The sequence below is a fragment of the Leptinotarsa decemlineata genome, unplaced genomic scaffold (genome assembly GCF_025532065.1).
Source record: "Leptinotarsa decemlineata unplaced genomic scaffold, Ldec_3_MD MMD2_tig00000591_RagTag_RagTag, whole genome shotgun sequence".
In the NCBI taxonomy this organism is placed as follows: domain Eukaryota; kingdom Metazoa; phylum Arthropoda; class Insecta; order Coleoptera; family Chrysomelidae; genus Leptinotarsa; species Leptinotarsa decemlineata.
Window position 1 is genome coordinate 1,953,448 of NW_027412552.1, and position 25,310 is coordinate 1,978,757.

A 25,310-nucleotide genomic window follows, 5' to 3' on the forward strand; every position below is an offset into this window, starting at 1 on the left:
AATCAATTGGCATATTCCAGTCGTGCTGGAATGGCATGTACCTTCTGGATGTGAAATGGGTGGAGCAGTTGTTCCCTAATTATTCTATGAATAGTGGACTTGGATGTATGGAACTGTTCTGATAGATTTCTGATGCTCATTGAAGGATCATCAGCGACGGCTTCCAAAATATTTTCCTCCAATACAACGGTACGTACAGTCCTAGGAGCGCCCTCACCACCTCGTTTTGGCAAAACTGTACCTACAATAATATCGAAATAAAACAACGTGCTCAAATTAATTATCAATTATTACATACCTGTCTCCCTCAAGCTGCGATCGACACGCTCGAATGTTTCTCTTGACGGTACCGTTCGATTGGGAAAATGCTCGGAATACAGACGACGAGCTTCTGCAGCATTACAAAATGCTCGTCCATAAAATACATGCATATCTGCATATTCATTGAATGTAAACGGTTCGGCCATATCAAAAAATTCAAAATATCCTATAGAATATTGACAATACAATGATAGTCATAAGACAACGCACCACTCAACAAAACAAAATCGCATTCCAGTTTCTCATTTTTTATCAAAACTTTCTAAAAGGTTTTTTTGTCAACATCTGTGAAAGAAATGGAACATAATTATTCCCTGGATATTTTTCACCTGATCATGTGCAGCCGTTTTTGTAGTTCATTCATTTGCTTTTTATTAGTATAGTAAATATTTTTTTCGATGTGCGTTTTTTCAGCTAAATTTAGATTCGTGTTAAAGAATTTCTCCCATAAAATTATAATTATCAGTGAAACTCCTCAACAGTTTAGCTGTGAAGAAGAATTTGAAACATTCGAATGTTGAGTTTCATGAGATTCAGATAACTGATCAACACGAAACGTGATTATTCCACACGTATTATGTACATACAAAATATGGAATGAATTCGATATTTCATAGTAGAGTAGCTTCTTAGTTTAAAAACACCACGAATCTACAGAACTTGATATTTCTTTTGAAAAAATATCTGCTATCACAATTGTGACTTAAACTTCCATATAGGTACTGTACTTTTTGTTTACGACTTCATTTTAGCATACTTTGTATTATTCCTGTTATAAATGTTGTTGAATTAACGTTATCATTATTATTTCTGCTTTGATAATTATTCATTTCAAATAATGGTGGACGAGCGGGTTTGATGTCGTCGAGTAGAACTACATTTTTATCAAGACTCGTTGCTCCGATCGACTTTCCACACGAGTACTTTTATTCATAAAATTGTCCAAGTAACCTTATTTTGTTGAAAAATATTGAAAAATATCTGTCATTTCAAAGTTTTGGGGTGTGGACCATCGGGGGTAGTCCGTTCCTGACTTTGTAGCAAAACAACTGACTCCTGCATGAAAGCTCATCGACGGAATTCATTTGTTTAGTCAATTACCAAAATATTCACTTGAAAAGTTATCAAAGAAAAACATTTTTCATTTTGTAACTTCGAGGGCCCGTAACTTGGTTACGAAGACTTTTAGGAAAAAAAGTTATATGAAGTACTGGTGATATTTTGACCACATCTATACATTCCCGAGAGGAAAAGAGGAAGTCCAGGGACACCCTGTATGTTTGGACGAGAATTCGGTGTGATTATTTGTGTTTTCATTGTATTTTAGAGTTTTCGACTCGGAAATCAACTACTTTAAATTTCGAAGTTTTCCATAATTACCCATGGTGGAAAAATTCAGTTGAGATAACTTTTTCATGAGGTGATCAATTGCTATGATTGTAAGAATAATTAACTGAAAAACTACCACTGAAAAATAATATGCCGACGCTTATGTCGAGGCGGGAATTCAATTCCTTCTCTGTGCTATTCCAATTGGTTTTGGAAATACTATACCCGTATTTATCAAGGGTTGTATTTTGCGCCCTGAATAGCTATTTTCATCAAATAAATGGACATTTTCCAAACTAGAATCATAAATAAATAAATAAAACGTTCAACATTCAATTTCTCAATAACGAATGAACCAATTATGAACTGATTTCGAAAAAAATATAGAAGTTACAGAAGGGAAGAAACACCTTTCAAATGATATATTACTCGACCTCCCATGCTATGGAAAACTCATTTAGAAGAATCAATTTTATTATTTGCACTTGTTGTTGAATGTTATATTCATCTATGGCAAAACAGATGGAATAAATGACAACAAATGTAGTTTCAATAAATTGGTCGTTATCAATTGTCAAAGTTCGGAGGTCTTTGTTGGAAGATCCTATACAGGCATCCACTATTCATAGATATTTTGAAATGAAATTCAATTGTAATATATTTTTTGTTAATTTTCCTATACTATGCAGAATTTTTTAAGTTTCAAAACTTCATTTTGTCGCTTTGTCATTGAGAGTATTTATCTTTTCTAGGAAGGATTAACCTCAGTAACAAACAAACATAGCAAGAGTAACTCAACACTGTAACTATGTGAAAATGATTTTGTCGGAGCCACTGCAAGAAGTATCAGTAAACGTGTGAACTGTGAAAACAACTCGCTGAAAATCAATAAGGGCCAGAAATAGCTAATGTTCACAGGGAGAGTCTGTGAATAATATCCTATTTACTGCAAAAATAGTTACTCAGTTGTTTATATTGTTTTTCTGGGTTAATTTCCTTTCACAATCTGAAAAAATAAAAGATAAATCAATAGAGAATCTGCTGAAGTGTAGTAAAGGGCAAATTGAAAAGTTCGCCTCGAAAAGTTACTGTGTAAATATAAACTACTGGAAAGTCCAATTAGTCACTAACTTGTTGTATTCATAAATTTTGCGTACAAATTGAAAAATCACCAATTGAAAAAAATTAAATATTGATACTTAGTTTTCTTAATTCGTTAACGTTTCACCAGAGAACATAAAACTCATAAAACAAGTGAATAAGGGAAACCGCATGGACATTTGGGAAAACTTAAACATCCATAAATTTAACAGTCATAAATCACTTATCGAGGAACAAGTACAAATCAAAACACAACAAGATCTCACATTAAATATATTAAACAAAATCATACACACTCCTAGAAACAATAAACCCAGAGAAGATCCAACACAAAAAATAGTACCTGGTGTAATCCAAATGCAGGGAAATTTACCTAAAATACCTGAAGTAGCTGTATTGAGGCGTTCGAATCGTATATAAATAGGTGGTTCCACTTATGTTTCGCTTGGGTTTACGCAGCTATTTCTATCAAGTACTTTCTTGGTTTTTTCTCATTTTGTCTTTAATCGAGGACCGCCTGCCCGGTACTGACGATGCCCAATAGGCTGAAACAGCTGTATACCGGTGGCTCTTAAATTGAAATAAATATGGGAATGATCAGAGTACTTATCCATTCATTTTTTGATTTTCATGGAATTATTTTCCTTTATTTTGAGTATTTCAATAATAAATTCTACAAAAAGGATTTCAAGCTTTATGACAGTACTACCAACTGTCGAAAGCGCTCGCAGATAATTAATAGAAGACATAAAGCTCTTCAAATCCTTTTTGTAGAATTCATTATTGAAATATATATATATATATATATATATATATATATATATATATATATATATATATATATATGCATTTTTTCAAATGCAAACCTATGTCATCGAAAAGCAGAATCCATTTTTTACGAGCTTTTCAATGAGCCCATACACGACATAGGTTTGCATATGAAAAAAAAAAGTTGGGGAGGGTTGCAGCTAAGGGGTTGAAAAAATAAATTCATTTTATTGCCAAAAAATACGTACAACGTGAAATCGACTGACGTGTTTCAGCGTTTTTTCCTAAAATACTGGTTAAAAAGATATTAATTTTATTCCGGACTTTTGCGCACCCCTGTATATATTTGTATATGCGAATATTAAAATTACAATTTTAAAATTTCAATTTCAAATAAGCGCCTTACCACTTCAAATAACTGTGGCAAATTTCAACCCAATCGGTGTAAGGTTATTTATGATAATTTATAAATACCGTTTTTAAACTAATACCCTGTATATACGCTATGTATCTCAAATGGCGAGTAAAAATTATTATTATTGCAACCTATGCGTGTCAACTATTGGAAAATAAACGCCACTTCGACATTAGTATCAAATATCATCCTTAATGATTCTACCCAATATCGCATATCTTTTTCCATAGTTTCTGTGCCACCCTGTAAACACAGAATTATTTCTTCGATACATCGTCCATAGTAGGAATTCATTTGATTGTTCGGTGACCCATAGAAAGGTCTCCGTTTTTATGATAAGAGAAAGAGGAGCAAGTGTCTTTGAAATCGAAACCAAATCAGATAACAGTTCATTTTGATTCACTTTTTCGTGTACGCCTTTTTGACGACAAAGTGTTTATATTAAAATTATTGACAGTTTTTAGTGTCCGCATGGTCGAATGATTGTTTAATCAGCAGTTCAAAGAAAGGTAAACATACAGAGTGGTGTATTAATAATGATATTCCCATCCAACACGTGTTAAAGAATGGGGAAAATAGATAATGTATCCAACAATAACAACAATATTTTAGGTTGTTTCGAAAGTTCTGTCCGTTTACTGTCATATCTCAGTGAATATTCATCCAATTTGATCGAAATGAGCGATATTTGAATCAGCGCACTTCCACCAACGTAACACAAGTCGATCAATTCCATCAGCGTGAAAGTTGAGCGATTGGGATTCGATGGAGTTGACAAAGGCCGTTTGTGTCTGGTCCTGATTGGCGAAAGTTCTACCAGTGAGAAAGTTATTAAAGTGCTTGAAAAGATAGTTTCGTTTAATTTTTTAGACGTTTAATTTTTTAGATAATAATAATAATAATAATACCTTTATTCGTCTTTCCGATCAATTACACGATATAAGACATGTCATAATTAAAAAATGTAAAAATTATATAAAACAATAACAAGGATCCACAGTATAACACAGATCGAATACTCAACTCAGGTATTTCAGGTACTTTAGGTAAATTTGCCTGTTTTTGTACTGCATCAGGTACTATTCTGTGTGTTAGATCTTCTCTAGGAATGTGTATGGTTTTATTTAATATATTGAATATGAGGTCTTGTTATGTTTTGATTTGAACTTGTTCCTCGATAAGTGATTTATGATTGTTAAATTTATGGATGTTCAAGTTTTCCCAAATGTCCATGCGGTTTTCCTTGTTAACTTGTTTTATGAGTTTAATGTTCTCTGGTGTATGCCTTTTTGTGTTCATTGTATCTTTGGATCAGTTTTTTCTTGGTTTGGCCGATATAGAATTTGTTGCAGTCCGAGCTCTGTATACTGTATATCCCGTTTTGGTCTTTGTCTTCTTCTTTTTCATAATTGTTTATTTTTGTGTTATTTTCGTGTTTGGCTTGTATGTGATGTTGATGTTCAGCGATTTGAAGACGTTTGTTAGTTTTTTGGTTTGGTGTCCTACGTACGTAAATGCTGTCCATCGTTGTGTTGATATATATATATATATATATATATATATATATATATATATATATATATATATATATATATATATATATATATATATATATATAGCGCAACATTTCCAAACGCCTTTTTCTTGAAATGTTTTAAATTAATAAGTCTTCTGATTGTATGAATAAGAAAATTGACATTGATAATCTCAGCAGTATATACAGTAACTTACTAGAACTACACCGAAAACATAATGATAATAATTAAAATTGTATCAATCAACTTTCCCTTTAGAGTCAAAGATTATCAAATCATCATGCGTACTGAAAAAAGACATTTATTTGAAGGTATGACATTTGTCAAATCCAAAAAATCCATACATGTTTAACTTTCTTTCGTCAATTTTAAGTTCAATTCATTGTTTTTTACTCATTTTTACTGTAAGTATGATTTATAATGTTATTCATTGGCAAAAAATCCAAAACTTAATAAATTAGAGGCCTTGATTTTACAAAGAAATAACTTACAAGCAACAACCAAAAAAATAAAAAATTTAAATATTAATAACAGCTGAAAATAAAAAAATTAAAAAAATATTATTAAATTATTCAGTCTGTTTTACCAAATCACCGTCAATGGTGATTTGGTAAAACAGATTGAATGAATGACAACTAATTTGACAGATGTAGATTCAACAAGACGACCGTTGTCAAATGTCAAAGTTCGGAAGCCCCTGTAGGAAGACCCTATATAATTACTTCGTACTTAAATTTATATACCTATTCTAGAAACTGAATTTATGTGTCCTATACTCTTACATCTGGATGTGTACTTCTGAATAATACTTTTTTTATTAAATTGATACCTCAATTTATGAAACAATTATAGGCACCACAGTAATTATGCGATAATTTTCTTGTTTCAGGTTCTAAGAAATGGCGTCGAGCACAACTGTCTTTGCAACTATTTCAGTTTTTTTATGTCTTTCAACACTAGGTAAGAAATATAAAGAAATATATAAAAGAATGTAAACTTTCACCGCCGGAGATAACAATGTGAAAGCTGTTTTCTAAGTTTTTTGACTATGGTCTGCAGGTTTATATGCCTGACTTTTCGTCTACGTCCTTCAAAGGGGATGGGTACAGCGAAGATGAATTAGAGCGGACCATACGACTCAGGAGAGAGAAAGCCAAAGTAACCCCAGCTAGGCTGGTCAAGGGAAAAGCTTTCCTTTTCTATGTTGAAAATGCTACAGACCGGATTGGGGGATTCTCAGAGAAACGTGACGTGAACCAGAAAACCTTCAGCAACACCCGGAGTATACCGGATTCCTTGTAGCTGCGGGTAGGATTACAAGAGAAATTGTCGCTTCGGACAAATCGACAAATCGGTTGTAGCCGGACATGCTCTCAACAAAGAAGGCACTCACATTATCTCATTCAAGGATAAAGCAATACTCGATGAAACTAAAATTATAATACTCAAGATTATATAGGGCGGCAACATAAATTCAAAAACAGGGATAATTTCAATAGAAAAGAAGAGGAAATTAATACGATTGTCTAATGTAATATAAATTGATTTGAAAACCCTGAAAAAAACAATTTTATTAAACAAAAAACTGAAATTACAAAGAATTAACATACAAGCAACAACTAAACAAATAAAAATTGAAATATTATTAAAAGCTGAAAAAAATAAAAATTAAAAATTATTATTAACAAAAAATGAAAAATAAAAATGAAAAGATTTCAAACCAAGTTATGTCACGACGTTTCGATTGTTAGAATCCACAATCGTCTTTGGGTGATAACTGGACTTATTCCTCCGAGATCTGACTATTTATAGGTCGCTCGAGTGCTTTCACCTATCCCCTCTTCACTTTTTCCGCTTCATTGGTTTCTAGCGGGAGATGACCGATTGGCGGAAATTGGGCGTTTTTCGTTTGATTAGAGGTTTCCATATGTTACGTATCTCTACGCTAGCTTGACTAAATGCGTTGTTGAACAAAATATACGCAGCTTCTTTGAATTTACTCCTAAACCAGTGTTCCTCTTTGTGAATGATTTCAGCTTGAGCCCAATTGATGTTATGTTGATGAGTCCAAACATGCTCTGCTATTCCGGATTTGCTGGTTTCTTCTTGCTGTGTGTGTTTCTTGTGCTCAGCAATGCGAACATTCAATGGCCTCTTAGTTTCACCGATGTATGATTCTCCGCACTCGCAGGGTACCCGGTAAATGCAATTCTTGGAATCGCAGTCCGCGTTTGGTGGCCTGGTTTTTGTAAGGCTGCTACGGATAGTGTTCCCAGATCTGAAGCAGGTCTTGATGTTGTACTTGGACTCAATCCTTCTTATCGGTTAATCTTATTAATTTTTCAACTGGCAGACATCCAGGTCAAATCCCCCTTGACTCAAACTGTCTCCTGAGATCCCCCTTTAGCGAGAAAGATATTCTCCAAGCCATCCACCGTGGTAGAAATACCGCCCCTGAACGCCAAATCCTAAAAAATCTCCCCGACTCCGCCCTGATACACCTCAAACACTGCTGTTTCAAACATGCATACTTTCCTGGAAAGTATGCATGTTTGGAACAGGCAAATACTATCCTGATCCCCAAACCTCAAAAAGACCCCACCTAGCCCGACTCCTATAGATCCATCAGTCTCCTCAATGTCCTTGGAAAACTTCTAGAAAGACTAATTACTAACAAATTAAATAACTTCATTCATGACAACAACATCATATCTCCTCACTATCATGACTTCAGACCCGAACACTCCATCCAAAACGCACTAGTTGAACTAAATAACATTTCCCAAAACATTAATTCTTCCTTCGGTACTGTAGCTTTCTCCTAGACATCGAAAAAGGGTAAATTTTTGTTTTGTGGACACCTGGCGATTTTGAAAAAAATTTTGACTGTACTTACGTATTTTGATGCGTAGATTACGAATCCGAAAGAAAAAAGCGGCGCTCTCCCTTTTTTAAAAAGTTACGGCCCTTCAAAGTTCAGAAAAGGGCAACTTTTCGGCCTTCTTTTTCACCAAATAAACTATTTAAAAACACAAGCGTTTATTCACTAGGTCACTTTTACACCTTATTCCTCCTTCTTTGACACTTTTCAATTCAATAATCAACATTTTTCTTATAAAAAATTTGATTAAAAAACGAATGCTTCTTCTGGTGACACTCTTATATTTGTAGGTTAGATACTAGTGACATTTCAGAAAAAAGCGGTTGGTATTTGTTGTCATCTACTATTTTAAATTCGTAGATTTGAATTTTTAGTTTGACGTGTGAGAAAAATACAAAATGAATTTGAACGAAATTCATAATTTAGTGAAAGTAAGAAATAATTTAATTCTATATTTGGTTCAAGTAGGAGTGTTTGCAGCAACAATACGTTGTACTGATTGCAATGAAGAGTGCAAATTAAATTATGACGCTTTATGGTATAGATGCAATAGAAAGCGGATTATGAAAATACCGAAGAAAAAAGCTTAGTACATTTGTTGTAATTTTAAGAAAAGTGCCAAAAACCAACTCACGAGCTAAAGAATGAAGGCAAAAAACATTTGAATTACTTTAGGAATATTGACTGCATCAGTCGTACCAACCATATCATTAACCTTAAAAACGTAAAATACAGTTATATGTAACCAAAAAGCAGCTCCGTACATTTTTTAACATTTTTATAAGAAAAATGTTGATTATTGAAGTGAAAAGTGTTAAAGAAGGAGGAATAAGGTGTAAAGGTGACCTAGTGAATAAATGCTTGTGTTTATAAATAGTTTATTTGGTGAAAAAAAAGGCTGAAAAGTTGTCCTTTTCTGAACTTTGAAGGGCCGTAACTTTTTAAATAAGGGAGAGCGCTGCTTTTTTCTTTCGGATTCGTAATCTACGCATCAAAATACATAAGTACAGTCAAAAAATTTTTCAAAATCGCCGGGTGTTCACAAAACGAAAATTTACCCATTATCTCATCATAATGATACTTTTTCAATATTTTGTTGTGGTATCCTCTTTGTGATATTCAATAATTAATGTTCGGTTTCAGATCAGTACTTGAAGTTTTGTGTTTCAGGTTCTACAATTAAATGCTTTCAGTGTAATTCTGCGATCGATGAACTCTGCATAGATATAGCTGTCAATGATACTGCCAATCCACATTATAAGACATGTGAAGGTATTCACCATGGACATAAGCCGTTCTGCAGGAAAATGATAAGTTATGGTATGTATGTAAACTATTTCTGTCATTGTTCCTTTGGATCATTCGATAATGACAAATATTCTTCGATTGACTCTCCGAAGAAATCAAGATTTTCGAGATGAATGTAAAAAAACATTACAGCCATCATATAAAACATATAAAGCAACTCTTATCATACTCTAAATGCCTTTTGCTATGGGATTCACAATTCGCTACACAAAACATTGTGCTTAAGCACACTGAAACTGAATTATGACATATGAAGTATGTCATAGAACAAAACATTCAATATATCCGTCAAAGGCAAAACATGGAACAATAAAAATGAACATGCCTTCAAATGAGAAAGAATGATATGTAATGTATTTTTTGAGTTTTGTGAAACAATCATGATTTAATTATTCAAGACCAAGAAAATAACTATGATTCTATTTTAGAAATATCATTATCATTCTCAAAAAATTGAGAATTTCATCAATATCCAGTAAAACAGCATGAATTTCACTTCGATGAAATCAGACTGATATCAGTCTGATATCACCGATATCGGACTGATATCGGAGGCAAAAAACTAAGGCAACATATTGAACTTTAGAAAACATCATCTTGTCGAAACTACATCTGTCAAATCAAATTTTCAAATTGATATTCAATGCTAAAAAAATAATTGCACTTGGTACACTATTTTCACGGGCGATACGTTACAATTAGTTTACCTTGCAGTAAAAGACAGAAGACGAATCTTGTCTTTGCAAGTGACCACCTTTGGGGGCTTCATTTATTTCTCATATTCGAGAATTGAGTTCTCTATAGATCCCATAGATTGCGTCTTAGTAACGGAAGATGTCGTCAACCTCACCTACTCAGGCTTACCATTTGAGGGCAGTTGAGTTTCAGCAACGCATTTGTGGTTCAGCCTAGCACCTCTGATGAGACCTATAGTGGGTCGAAACAGCGGTGTTGAATCAGAAATGCGTTATGTTTGGGCTCTAGTTTACAACTAATGGAGGTACAGTTCTGGTTGTGAAATTATCAAAACCCATTTGTCTACACGTCATTCTGAATCCAATGAGAGCTACCGTTTATATTTTTAGGAACCTCATAACTATTAGTTGTATCTTGTTATTACCTATTTTGTTTGCTTTCAGTGGAGCATGATTACGAGAAGAGCTACAGAATCGTAAGAAGTTGCAGCTGGATGAATTCCGAGAATGCAACGGAAGATTTTTGCAAATCAACGGATACGGACTACATCAAAAAATCCTTCTGCACCTGTTTCACGGATGGTTGTAACTCGTCTCCTAAGACAGAAGTATTCAGTTGGGTGGCCATTTTTTCCACAGTTTCTGTTGTTTTATTGTACGTGATTGGTTAGTAATCAATTGTGAGTGTAGATGATTATAAATATTTTTATTGCTAGTTGATGATTTCCCCCAGACATATCATCCCTATTTTTTCATGAAAAATGAGGAATGAAACTTTCTGTTTTTTACCACTTTTATTTGTAACTATCGTTACATAAATTACCTTGACTTAACCATTACGAAAAATAACAATAAACATGAATTTGCACTTTCCACAAATCACCGTACACGGACATTATCATACATAATTCCTCCACACACCCTTACCAACATAAATTGCTCCATTGAATAGTATGCTTCACAGAATATATTGAAGTAATTTCTGTCTGAGAGTAATTTCTAGAGAGAGCTGAGTTTGATCAAGCAAATCGCGGTTAACAACAGTTATAAGGTAGATATTATAGACTCCATTCTTTTCAAAAAACAACAAAAGCACGGAACTTTCCTACCGAAATTCAAGATGCGCTAACGTCAGTTAAAGGACATTGCTGATTAACGGAAAAACAGATTTTGAACAGATTTTTTTTTGTTATATTTGGGTGAACCAACCAATAAAACTGCCCGTTTTTTAAAGAAAGAATGCGTAAACGTAAACGAATAATAGTTCAAGTAAATTTATTAAAAACAATAAAGACAAAACTTCGGTGTCGGATAGATCAGGAGTATATAAGCTGACTCGTGGCTCTTGCCCAAAACTGTACATTGGCCAAACAGGGAGAACATTTTCCCAAAGAGTTAAAGAGCATAGAAGTAGTTATGTAAATAGAAAGACCAATTCCACATTTGCAAGCCAACTTTTAGCAAAAGGAGATGAGTTCAATCTAGAATGTTTAGAAATCAATAGATTCAGGAATTCGGGTAATTTACTGAATGATCAATTAGATAATTTGTGAATGAAGGGGAGAAGTATGTTTCCTTGTGGAACTGAATTCGCTCAAAAGTATGGTTCTTTTAAGAAATATGCCATAAAGTTTCGTGTTATTTTCTGTAATTTTCGTAAATATTTCCACTTTCAATTCATCAATGACTGTCGATATGCCTTTTCCAAATGGTCTACAAATTATATTGAATTATTTTTTGTTCTGTAAGTTATTTCGAAAGTTAATATAGTTTTATGCAGTCAATAAGTTACTCAGTTCATCAAACAATTAGTAAATATGAATTTGAATTGTTGATTGCTTAGATCCTTCAGACTTTCCTTGAATTAGAAGAATAGATTAAAGGTGTTATTTACCATTTATCGTATAACAGTAATTACAAAATGATATCAATGTTTATTGCACTGTAAATAGTCTCTGATAACGAAGTTGGATAATATTTCTATACGGAAAATAATACAGTAAAATAAGATTCAGGGACTTCACAGGATTCTCAATACATCTCGAAAAACACTGTACATTCCTTGAACATAAAGGTTTTCCCTTCTTAGGTTACTTTTGAATGACGTCTTCGAGCGGAATGCCATGAATGGCGAAACACGTGTTGCGTTTTTGTAAAATCGTTTAGTGTAAATTTCACAATAAAGTGTTTTTTTGAATACGTTAGTTATGGATTCCATCATAATAGATAAAAAGAACAGATCATATACATTGGCGAAGGTTCTACCGGTGAGAAAGTTGAAAAGATGGTAGTCGAGTGGTGAGAGGTCTGAGGAGTATGGTGGGTTAGGAAGAACTTTGACTTCGTGGATCAGGATTGGATTTCTGTTGACCAGTGATGACTGCTGCTTATTCTAAATAAAATTTAAATTTTGGAAGCTATTTCTCTTCTTAATGTTTGAATATGTTGTCTCCACGATACATTTTCATCTAGAATAATATTTTTATTGTGGAATTTAACTGTATTTTTTGAGTCAATTGATATAGACCTTTTTGATATAAACATATATGAAGATTTCTGAAAATTCCGTGACATTTTATGACATTGAAGCTATAAAGATATTTGGTCAAGGTCTTTTGGAATACTAATTTCAATTTCTTGTAGACCATTTTCATTGTAAATTAAAGTGGTGTCATCAGCAAACATTTGTAATCTACCAAATGAATTTACTGTTGCCAAAAAAATTGAAATATTAAAGAAACAAAACAAATCCTAGTATTAATCTTTGCGGTAACCCATATATATATATATTTTGGACTAATTATGTTGCTCATATATTATTGCTTCCTATTGCTTCATATTCTCCCTATGTGTAACCTGTAAAAAAATTAAATACTTGGGAATCTTCATTGACTATCATTTACAATGAGATCTCCACATAACATACGTATTAAAGAAACTGGGAACTATTCTATTCAAATTCAGAAAACTTAAAGGGGAGCATGGGGTGGAATTCTGAGGATGTACATAAATCAACTAAAAATAATACACAGGAGATTCATAGGGCTGATATACACTAAAAATCTCAGATATCCTTCTGACCAACTTAATTCTGAATTACAGACCTTATATCTGAGACAATTATTCTTCTTTATCACAGGTATTAAATATTATACTTCGAAACACTCCAACCAACTCTTTACTCATAACTATAATACACGAAATAAAAACTATTACACACTTCCTTTTCTGACCAAAATGCTATAATCATATTTCGGAAGATATCAAATCTCTGAAAAGCACTATTATATTTTGTTCACGAATTTCTTTCTTTTTATTAAATTTTGTAAATCCGGCTCGAAGGACCATGAAGATTTCTGTACTTGTGTTGTACTCTTTAATAGAGTGGACTGTATAATCTGAGCTGATTCAATTGAGAATTAATTTGAATGTTGAGTGTAATACAGTGTAGTTTAGTTATGCATTCGTTTTATTAAAACGAAATTCTCAATTAAATCAGGTCAGATCAAGCTGATCTTCCACTGGTAAAAATGAAATCAACTGGTCTATAATTCGTCATTTGGTCTCTTCAGGATTATCAGCATTAATAGCATTTTAGTTTAAAAGGTACCAAACCTGTTGAAAAAGAAATATTAATCAATTAACTTATCAGTGATGCTAATCGGGAATGTTCCTCAATTTGGGTTATTACAGCAAATACAAGAACAAAATAAAGTTGAGTTTAATTCATGAGTTTTTCAAATTCACTTCGAAAAGTATTCAAATTGATGTTTCAAATGTTGGGTTTCAATTTTTGAAGGAATTTGTTCCTAATTCACATATTGGCAACATAGCCTATATCAAGTTGAAATAATTTATACGTACCTAGATATTCTACTTAAAAAAGGAAAATTATCTTTATGAATCAACAATTAAGGCAGAATAAAAATTATAGTTCAATACCATCTCCACAAGCCACATAAACAACAGTTGTTTTGTTATTTATTTATATAGAGGAAGACAGGTTAGGTGCACAAAATGTCATATGTCACAGAATGTCTCGGAACTCGGAACATCAGTAAACAGAACAGCACGCCTCTGAAATATGTCATCTTTGTTTGTCTCATACAGGTAACAGATTCATTGTCCTTCATTAGTTATAACCGATGTTGCCAAATGGTGAAATAGAAACGAATCCCTTTAAATGTTGAATGCATTATTTCATTCCTCTTTTTTAAGTATTAAAATAGTTTTTTTTGGAAAAAGGTTGGAATGATAAGTTTAAAATGCGTTGTTTTAGAGCTCTTTTATGAAAACTACTTCATTTTCGTCAGGAGGAACATTCCCCATTGTAATTTCGTCGAATTCTGGAGCTTTTCTCAAATCTAACATACTTATTATTTCCTCTATTTGTTCTGGTTCGGTAAGCTTGAGATACATAGACGATAATATTGGTTGAACTGCGGGACTATTTTGAGTAGAAATACTACAAGATAAATTTGTATCAACAGTAACAAAATGATTGTTCAAACTTTCACAAATATCTCGTAGATTTTCAATTGTATTTCCAAAGGTTTTCTACCTTTACTAAAAAACTTTGATGTCCTCCATGTCATTGTGAATAATTATAAGTTGTTTTCTGAAGTACCAAACATCGAATTCTATTAGAGTTGTGTTGACATTTTCATTTGAAGTATCTGATACGGTGATACAAGTATTATCCGCATACCGAAGTACCCCTTTTTGAGATATGCACATGGGAATGTCGTAAATGGAAAAGAGGAACATCAGAGAAACAAGTACGCTTCCCTGAAGTGGAGTGGACAAAGTGGACACTGATTGATTAGGCCACCGACACCAAGGTTATCCAACTTTCCCGAAATGAAAGAGCCACCGACTGTGTCCAAAACTCTAGTAAAATTTTGAGAAGATTTATTTGCATGTCTATTTTTTTAAAGTGGAAGTATGGTTGAAATCAGTATGAATAACGATAGGACTTATCTAGGAATCAGGCAGATTTTAAAAACTGGAAAAAGACATTTATTAACATTCATAACAAATGCTTACTTAAACTAACTCTATACATATACACTAATTCTAACCTAGATCTAAAAATGCACAATTGATGCAGTTAATCGTAGGTATATGAAGATCATTTGCCAGCAGTGAGGGACATCAAGAAAGTGTTCTTTGTAAATACAATTTCAGTGATATACCTAGACTTAACAAAACTTCGAAACATTATTTTCAAAATAAACAAAAATTCTTTTCGAAGTTTGCCACATTATTTTCACCATTGAATGGAATTCTTCAGCGGAATGGAGATATACTCAAGAATGGTTCAATTTTTCACATAAGAAAATAAGGTTTCTTATTGTGATCCTAGCTAGGCTACTGTAATAGTGCTAAACTCTATGATAATTGAACTCCAACTCATCAAAAAATTATAGTGGAAAAGCTTTTTGGCTTTCTACTCCGTTAAAAAATGTAGGAACCTTCCGAAGAAAGTACGGAAGTAATAAAAACTCTTCTACTCTGATTCATTCATCAAGATGAGTAAACCTCTGAAGACGCCAGCCACTCGTACTGGCGAAACGTTGAGATGCAGTTCCAAACTAAGATAGCCTTCAAACCCAAATAAAGATAGTAACACTGAATTGTTAAATAATAATTCTGGGATTCTTTTTCTGAAGCTATTTTTTAAAGGTCCAGAATAGATTTTCGTTTTGAAAGTTGAAAAAATGTTTTCAATTTGTTATCAACATCTATTGTCTGATATGATCTATTGTCTGATATTATTTTAATATGATTCGAAATCTATAAAAGAACAAATTACATTAAAATGAGTAGTTAAAATATCAATAACATATAAACAATAAAATTTGAAATGAAAATACAAAGAATCCAATGAAATAAAACAATCAAGATATAAAATGAAAATGACCACAGAGTAGAAAGATACAAAGGGAATAAAAATGAAAAATAAAATGAAAAATGAATGAAAACTCATTTGTTTTTTTGAAAAGTGAAGTAACTTGGTTTGAAATTATGTTTCGTCAGACTGATATTGGAGAGCACCTTGTATAACATCGAATGTTTTAGTAGTCAATCAAATACATTGTCATTATTCACATTCCAAAAATTTTTTGACATCTGTCGAAGAAGTTGAGAAGTAAATAACCAGCAAATGAATAACTGCATATATATTTGAATTTTTATGTCCTTTTCTGAAGACGGAGACAGACTTTGGCCTCCGAAACGTTAAGATAAGTATTGTATTATTTCTTAGCAATTTTTTTAATAGGCAAAATTGTTGAATACGACAAGTTACTGAAAAACAAAACATTTTTCCTTGTGAAAAATACTTTGATTTTGCGCAGTAACTTATCGGAGTAAACTGAAAAGTTTGCCCTTTCTACACTTGTATAAAGTTCTCCATTATAATTTTCATATTTCTCATATTGTGAATTACGAAAATACCCAGAAAAGGTCAATGAAAACCTGATTTTCCTCCACAAAAAATTACTTTCGTTCAATGTATCAGAATTTTCGTTTTGGGAATCACACGTTAAAAGGCAATACCTCGTTAACCCTTAGCTCGCACAAGTTTCGACTTCTGAGGGTTGTCGTTCGTAGGGGTTAACGGAAAAACAGAACAGAAACAGATTTTAAACAGACAGATCAAGTGAAACAGTATTTTTTCAATTTTCAGATAGATTACGAACCCAATGGCGTGAAAAATATGGCAACTGTGATAATAGAATAATCAGTTTCATCTGTTTATCCTGCACTCAAAATCATTTTTCTCATTAGGTTGTGAAAAGGTTCATAACATTGTTTACCTCATCCAAATTCGGTTTGTTTTAGATTAGAACGATCTTTATATATTGATTATTTCGTCATTTTTCCATTGTATCAATTTTTGGTATCGGCTTTTTTGTCATTGTGATACAAAATCTGGAGTTTTAACTCTGCGAATGAAAATTCTCAATTGAAATTTGTTGCTAAACAACTACTAGACAGTGGTTCAACATTACGAAAGTTATAAACAATTAAACGAAAAAAATTGGGTTTGGTTTTTTGCAAATACTTTGAAAACTATTTAACCTGTTCCAAATTTGAAAAAAGGTTAAAAAATATGAGGAAAAGAGAAACAGGTTTTTTAAAATTTGATATATAACATAAGTAATCTATTTTTTTCAAGAAATAATACATTGTTATTTTTGTTGCATTGTGTAGAAAGAGTTGAAAAAACGAAAGGAAAAATTTAATTGTTTTAAGTCATTGAAGAGCGAGATTAATTATGAATTGAAAAACAAATGGTTTCTTGATATTGATTACAAGTGGTAGAAAAAAAATTGTTAATTAATAAATCCGTTTTTAAGCCATGATTTTTCTTACGATTTTGCATCAAAGATCATGTTGCTGAGAAAAAATTTTTAATTATCTATTTTAAAGAATCTATCCTGAAACTTTTCTAAAATAGCCCAAAACAATAATAAGATTAGTTATTCAACAACTATCGCACTTGCAATGTTCTTGTTGAAGTAGGAAATAATTGTTAATCAACGATTTTTTCTGGTTGATTGTTTTTAACTTTTTCAATTTTTGCAAAACGGCACTTGCATTTTTTCAAAAATCATCTGCACGGTATTCCGAATCGAATGACACCTGATTCATATTTTTTCAGAAACGGAAAGAAAAGTTTGACCTGAAAGAGAGAGATAGAAATCTCTGTATTGAACTTCTAAATGAACTTCATTGACCTGACTATCACAAAATTAATAATTAACGTCACAAATCATCTTATATGGACAGTGTTATACAGTAATGCATTCCACTTTCAGAAAAAAATTCGAATAGCTTCTATAGCATGTGGTATAGAAGAAATGCTAATCCGGGCAATTTCATCAAAACTATTAACAGAACTTCATTATTGAATTGACCAGTAGTAGATATGAAAGTTGACTGATTGTTCTTGTCCTAAATTGTACATTGGTCAAACGGGGAGAAGTTTCTCCAAAGGAATCAAAGAATATGGAAATAAATTTGTCATGACCCTATGAAACACCATCGTTTTTCAGAAGTTCCCAAGTTCAATCACCTCAATGATGCATTAATAACAGGCCTATTTTGATGAATTTATTCTCAGAAAGGTAAGAATCTACAAAAAAAGGTCTCATTAAACGAATAAGTTTCGATTATGATCTTGATACTTAGATATCATATAGATGGCATTCAAAAAGTAGTTTGAGTTAGATAATTGATGTATTATTTTCGTAGCGTTATGTGAATCAGTGAAGTATGGCAATCCATCTTTCATTTCGATATATTCTATCTGTTCATTGCATTGGTTAGTTTTCTTTGATTTACATATTCATTTGAGTTATCTCAGATAGTCACGTATGTATATCATAAGTTGATCGATTTAAAGGAAATGATTATTACTATATCATTATCTTTTGTCGGGTATGAGGTTGATTTTATCATTTCAACTCAATCCATTTGAAAAAAAAATGAACTATAAAACATTTATTGATAGAAAATTACTCATAACCGCATAAAAACTAATTGTTTGACGTTATCATGAACAGATAATGGCAAGATTTTGAAATTTTTGCGAAATATTCATAGCAAAGTTCATAGATATTTGAGTCATACTGAAATTAGCACAATCTCACCCGAAAAAGCTATTGTAGAGCTGATTTTGCAACAAACACAAAATGAACTGTCCTGAATAACTTTAGAGTTTTTTCAAATAATGTTTTCAAACAACCGTAAGTCATTAATTATTTGTTTTGGAAATTCACAGTATTTTAATCTTGGTACATCACAAATGTATCAATTGATTTGAAGATTTCATTTAAAAACTCTTATTGTCCTGATTTCCATCTTCAGTGTGTTGATTGAACCATGTTTGTTATCATGAATACTTTGCCCAAACAATTAGGTGTAAGTGTTCTGAAGTCTTTATTATTCATTTGCAAAAAGTCATATTTTGCGGTAAAACTCCTTTCTATTCGAAGCAAATTTACCTGGTACATGATTTTTCTCTTACTTTCAATAGCATTCAAATAGCATTTTTGTAATGTTGTATTTTAAGTAGTTGGCAATTGTGGATTGGCGTAAAGTTATCCACAGATTTCTGGCCACACATGCTGACGTAGAGAAAAATAAAAATATGTGGTTGGGATATGAAATGATAAGCACCCGTACTAATATCTGTGGCTGGAAATACCTATTCACTATAGGTTGAACGTGAAATTATTATGACTATTTGGTGTATAACTTTTTCATTGAATCTTTAGTAGATTTACGCGCTGATAAACGTTTTCTCATCAACAATACAGATTCAGGAAAGAATAATATGGGAAATATCAGACTTCCTTTCCAATACTCAATGTAGAAATAACACCCGATGATGTGCGTTCATGAGAATTACACAACTTCCATAGTTTCTTGAGTAAATTAACTTTGCGATAACAGTTTTCTTGTCATCTAAACAGATTTCAAAAAAGAAAATTGTTGAAACAATCAGATTCATTTATTGAGATTCCTTGTAGAACTGGAACCAGATGATGTGCGTTCATGGAAATCACACAACTCTTATAGAATCTTGGGTAGATCAACATAGTTAAAACTGATTTCTTGTCACCCATACAGATTTCCATAAAAAATTGTTGCAACAACCAGACTAATTTTTTGAAACCCCTCGTAGAATTGGAACCAGATGATGTGCGTGCGTGAAAATCGGACAAGTTTCATGGAATCTCGTGTTGATTAACGAAGTGATAACAGTTATTTTGTCACCCATACATATTTCCAGGAAAAAATGTTGTGAAAATCAGGCTCACTTTTTAAAACACCTTGTAGAATTGGAACCAGATGATGTGCGTTCATGGAAATCATACAACTCTTAAAGAATCTTGGGTAGATCAACAAAGTGAAAACTATTTTGTTGTCACCATACAGATTTCCATAAAAAATTGTTGCAACAATCAGACTAATTTTTTGAAACACCTTAATTTGAAAAAATCATTTTTTTGAAATCTGTATGAACCAAAGAAAGAAAACGAATTCAACAACATTGATCTACTTGAGAAGTTGTGAGATTCTGATGAACGCAAATCATCGGGTTTGAATTCTACGAGGGGTATTGGAAAGTATAAATCTGACATTTTCAATAATTTTTTCCAGGAATCTGTATCGGTGACAAGATAACAGTTCGCATTACGTTGACATACCGAAGATTCAATAAGAGTTGTATAATTTTCATGAACGCACATCATCTGGTTCCAATTCTACAAGTAATCTCAAAAAATGAGTCTGATTATTTCAACAATTTTTTTTGAAATTCCTTTGAGTGACAAGAAAACTATTATCACTACGTCAATCTACTCAAGATTCCATGAGACTTGTTCGAATTTAATACACGCACATCATCTGGTTCCAATTCTACAAGGGGTTTTAAAAAGTTAGTCTGATTGTTTCAACAATTTCATTCTCGAAATCTGTATGGGTGACGAGAAAACGGTTTTCATTATGTTGATCTACTCAAGAAACTATGGAAGAAATCTACTCAAGATTCTATAAAAAAGTTATACACCAAATAATTCCACGTTCAACCTATAGTGAATAGGTATTTCCAGCCACAGATATTAGTGCGGGTGCTAATAATTTCGTTTCCCAACCACAGATTTTTACTTTCCTCTACGTCAGCATGTGTGGCCAGAAATCTGTGGATAACTTCACGCCAATCAATTGTGGATCATAACAGTAAGGCATTTTCTTCTAGTGTTTCTTACACTATACTACTCACGGAACAAAGAAAGCTTCCATCGAATTATCAGAAATCGTTCACTAGCTCTTAGTCTAGCAAAGCAAACACATTGTGATTACATAAAGGCGATTCATCAATATCAGTAGAGGCTCATGTGCAATAACCTACAAGCGGTTGTAAATAAGACGACAGAGAATGGATTCGTTGTGTACTTTGTCGAGGAGTTGCATCCCTCAGTCGTGCATTTGGAACAGTGCAAATTTTTCACGTTTTCGTTGCTAGTTTCGTGCACCTTTCTGCAAATATCCAAGTTCCCCTGCTCTGCCAGTTGGCATCCCCGTAGAAAGAAGCTCTTGTTGCCGACTGTAAAAGAAACACAGTTATTTTTTTGGCATAAGATATGTAGGAGCCAGGGAAAATGAAAATGAATGAATATTCATACTCTACATACACTCTCACATATACTTGTATAGTATATACCTCACTGGAAGGTAATATAACATAAATATGATGAACGAAAGATATCAAATTGTTGATCTAGGAAATACCAAAAGTGAAAAAAATATTAAGAGGAGTGACACAAGGGTCAATATTGAGGACACTTCTGTTTCTAATCTATATCAACGACCTGCCTCACATGATGAATTCGTTGGACATAGAAACTATATTGTGTGCAGATGATTCTCAATGAACAAAAACCAGAAACTCTAACTTTTGAAACAATTTGCTTAAATCGAGATACAAATTCTACCAATAGTACAAATTCCAGGCATGAGGGTCAAAGGTCTTAGAAATATGAAGCGAAACAGCTCTTGACTCTCCATGTTTCTCGAATACGTTATTCCAAATATTAGTGACACACGTTAGAAGGTCTCCTGTTGATCTTTTTTCCGAAGACCATATTGATGATCGCTCAAGATGTTGAAGCCTTCCAAATATTTTACGATATGGTGGTTTACAACATTCTCTATGATTTTTGATATTACTGATAGTAAAGCCACTGACCTATAGTTATTTGGAAATTTTTCTCGCCCTTTTTGGGAATAGGCTGAACGCGAGCAATTTTCCAACAAGAAGGAAAAACCCCTTTCTTGTAAGACAGGTTGAATAGTCTGCAAAACACTGGTGCGAGTTCATTTGCGTACTTTTAAGTACGATGACGGGTACTTCATCAGGGCCAGACGCCTTGTTGATATTGAGCTGTCGAAAGGTAATTTCCGGCATTGTGGATTTTATTGTGGGAATATAATATTATTGATCTGGTAAATGATCTGGGAAAACTGTGAAGAAATGAAGAAACTGGCGAAAACATTTTGGAGAAGCTCCAGAAGATTATGACCAACATTCAAAAAGGACCTCTACTAACCAGTATGGGAAAAAAGATAGTGGAAATGGATATCATTAAATGATATTTGGGAAAATGCAGCATCATGATTACATAAAATCATGATGCTGTCAGAAAAACACAACAGAAAAGAACTAGAATTACAATACTAAATTCAATCCACCTTGGACAGTTGAAAATATGAATCTTACAAGAGGCCACTTGTAAAATTATCTATTTGAGTTTGCACTGATTTTGTTGAATTTCTTCACTACTGAAGGTTTTTGTTGTTTTTCTTCATCAATCATTCTGAGGAAGTCAGACAAGAATATATTCTTGTCAGTTCTATATTTTCCCTGATCTCCACTGGCAGTTCTGTTTGCAGCGTAGATGTACATCACAATTTTGAATGACCAAGATGAGCCCAATCCAGTGGACTGCCTCTGGTTTCCATTACAGCCAATCTGGTGTTGTTTTAAATGTCGAGATACCGAAGCCCTGACCTTTGGAATATATTCCATGAAGACACGTCTTTTCGACCGGTGTCATGATGCAACTTCATCCGCATTGAAGCTACCCTAAAAGTCGCAATATATATTTTGTACTTCCTCCTGAACTGCATATATTATTCACGATTTGCATAACAAACTAACTGTTGTGTGACAACCTCGCTATCAGATACGGAACAATGCATGGTAGTCTGGTTCACATGTACTCGATTTAGCTCTTTTTGATGACATTTTACAGCCCTGTCCAAAAATTACGACCAAGGTGTCATTCGATTCGTATTTTTGCCTAGAAAGTTTAAGGAAAGGTCCGAAAACGCGCCGATAAAAATTACAAAAGTTATAAACAATTAAGTGAGAAAAAAATGGGGCTTTAGTTTTTTCTTAATATCTCGGAAAGTTTTAAAAATTTTGGAAATTTGAAAAAAGATTTGAAAAGATCAATGAATTTGCGTAAAAAAAGTCCCGACTCCCGAAACTGTATCTCGATTATTTATAATTTTTACAAAGCCCTGAAAATAGATCCAAAAGCGGGTAGTCTGGCTTCCGCGCGCCTTTCGTCACTCTGACATAAAAACAAAAAAAATTATTTAAAGATATTAAATGTGAATATTAAGGAATGAAAAAATTCATGTAATGTTGGGATACATCAATAAACAATAATCCGCAGCCAAAAAATGTTTATCCCAATTTTAACGTAAATTATAAATTTGTTAATTTCTGAATTGAAAGTTAATATAAAAATCCCTATAATTATTGAACTAATACCCTAGCATTTTTTCCTTTGGTGAAGTTATCCTTAATAGGCAACAAAATAGATTACCGGTGCCAAAATAAAAAAATTGTTATTTTCTATTTTTTTATTAACAATTGAAAATTATAATTTTATAGAAAATACATTACAAATTTTTTTTAATTGTTTCAATGTATCATGACTAAAAAATAATTGATAATTTTTTTAAATTTTTTTACAGCTATTGTTAATAAATTTATTATAAACAAATACATTGTTTATAAGCAATTCGAAAATTCTTTTTTGCATTATGTTAATTGAAAAAAATCATGATTTTTAGAAAAAAAATTTCTTTGTTGCTAAAAAATACGTTTGTTAATTAACAATCGTTTTTTGCAACTAAATATTAAAATTAAGGAACCTTTTTTTTTAAATAATAAATTCTATTGTTCTTTAAGGTTTTGAATTGTTTATTAAAAAAAAATTGTTATAAACAACATATTATTTTTTTTTCAATACATTGTTCTATAATAAAAGTAAGTTTTTTTTTATTTATTCTATTTTTTATGAAACTTTCAATATTGTGATACCTTGATACTTGTCTTTTTCATTCGCTCCTTCGCTTTTATAATTATATAATTATAATAACTTTTAAACTATTGCAGTTATGACAAATATGCTTCGAGTCTTTTTTGTTCATTATGAATTTATTAACAATTAAGCTTTTTACTAAAGTTGTGAGCATCGGAAATTTTTTTATTTTGGCACCGGTAATCTATTTTGTTGCCTATTAAGGATAACTTCACCAAAGGAAAAAATGCTAGGGTATTAGTTCAATAATTATAGGGATTTTTATATTAACTTTCAATTCAGAAATTAACAAATTTATAATTAACGTTAAAATTGTGATAAAAATTTTTTGACTGCGGATTATTGTTTATTGATGTATCCCAACATCACATGAATTTTTTCATTCCTTAATATTCACATTTAATATATTTGAATAATTTTTTTTTGTTTTTATGTCAGAGTGACGAAAGGCGCGCGGAAGCCAGACTACCCGCTTTTGGCTCTATTTTCAGGGCTCTGTAAAAATTATAAATAATCGAGATACAGTTTCGGGAGTCAAGACTTTTTTTACGCAAATTCATTGATCTTTTCAAATCTTTTTTCAAATTTCCAAAATTTAGAAAATTTTCCGAGATATTAAGAAAAAACTGAAGCCCCATTTTTTTTTCACTTAATTGTTTATAACTTTTGTAATTTTTATCGGCGCGTTTTCGGACCCTTCCTTAAACTTTCTAGGCAAAAATACGAATGGAATGACACCTTGGTCGTAATTTTTGGACGGGGCTGAAAAATGTTACAAAAAAAAGTACATGTGAACTAGACTATGGCACTCCAAATTGCAGCAAGACCAATGCGATTGAAGAGGAGTGTAAACTCCGACGCAGAAATCGTGTCAAGAACGAAGTAAACGGATGAAAATACGCGTAGAAAAGCAAATAAAGAAACCGCGTTTCGCTCTACAAAGATTTATAATACTCTCGAGATGGATTGAAGGTATCTTGGGAGATTAGCCACACGAGAAGGAGACAGTCAATTAAAAAATATAGCGAAGACAGAGGTCTGCCA

General features: G+C 32.4%; 2 protein-coding genes across 4 annotated transcripts in view; one reads left to right on the forward strand and one right to left on the reverse strand.

Moving 5' to 3' along the window:
- The first annotated feature begins 4,225 nt into the window (after positions 1-4,225).
- Positions 4,226-11,068, forward strand: LOC141481990 (uncharacterized). The gene is made up of 4 exons (XM_074174558.1): positions 4,226-4,443; positions 6,359-6,429; positions 9,521-9,670; positions 10,798-11,068. Exons 2-4 carry the CDS (start codon positions 6,369-6,371, stop codon positions 11,022-11,024), a joined length of 438 nt encoding a protein of 145 aa, XP_074030659.1. The 5' UTR covers positions 4,226-4,443; positions 6,359-6,368; the 3' UTR covers positions 11,025-11,068.
- A 9,875-nt stretch (positions 11,069-20,943) lies between these two features.
- LOC111512499 (uncharacterized) overlaps positions 20,944-25,310 on the reverse strand; it is a 40,687-nt gene continuing 36,320 nt past the window's right edge. For all 3 annotated transcript variants that reach the window (XM_074174557.1, XM_023168635.2, XM_023168634.2), the window contains exon 3: positions 20,944-21,475. In XM_074174557.1, coding sequence (XP_074030658.1) covers positions 21,252-21,475 — 224 coding nt within the window. In that variant the 3' untranslated portion in view covers positions 20,944-21,251. The remainder of the gene's footprint in view (positions 21,476-25,310) is intronic.

Bases quoted from the DNA above. Each gene is read 5' to 3' on its own strand.
- LOC141481990 (XM_074174558.1), top strand. From the start codon at position 6,369: ATGGCGTCGAGCACAACTGTCTTTGCAACTATTTCAGTTTTTTTATGT. The intron at 6,430-9,520 runs GTAAGAAATATA...TTTGTGTTTCAG, and splicing joins TTTATGTCTTTCAACACTAG to GTTCTACAATTAAATGCTTT. The intron at 9,671-10,797 runs GTATGTATGTAA...GTTTGCTTTCAG, and splicing joins CAGGAAAATGATAAGTTATG to TGGAGCATGATTACGAGAAG.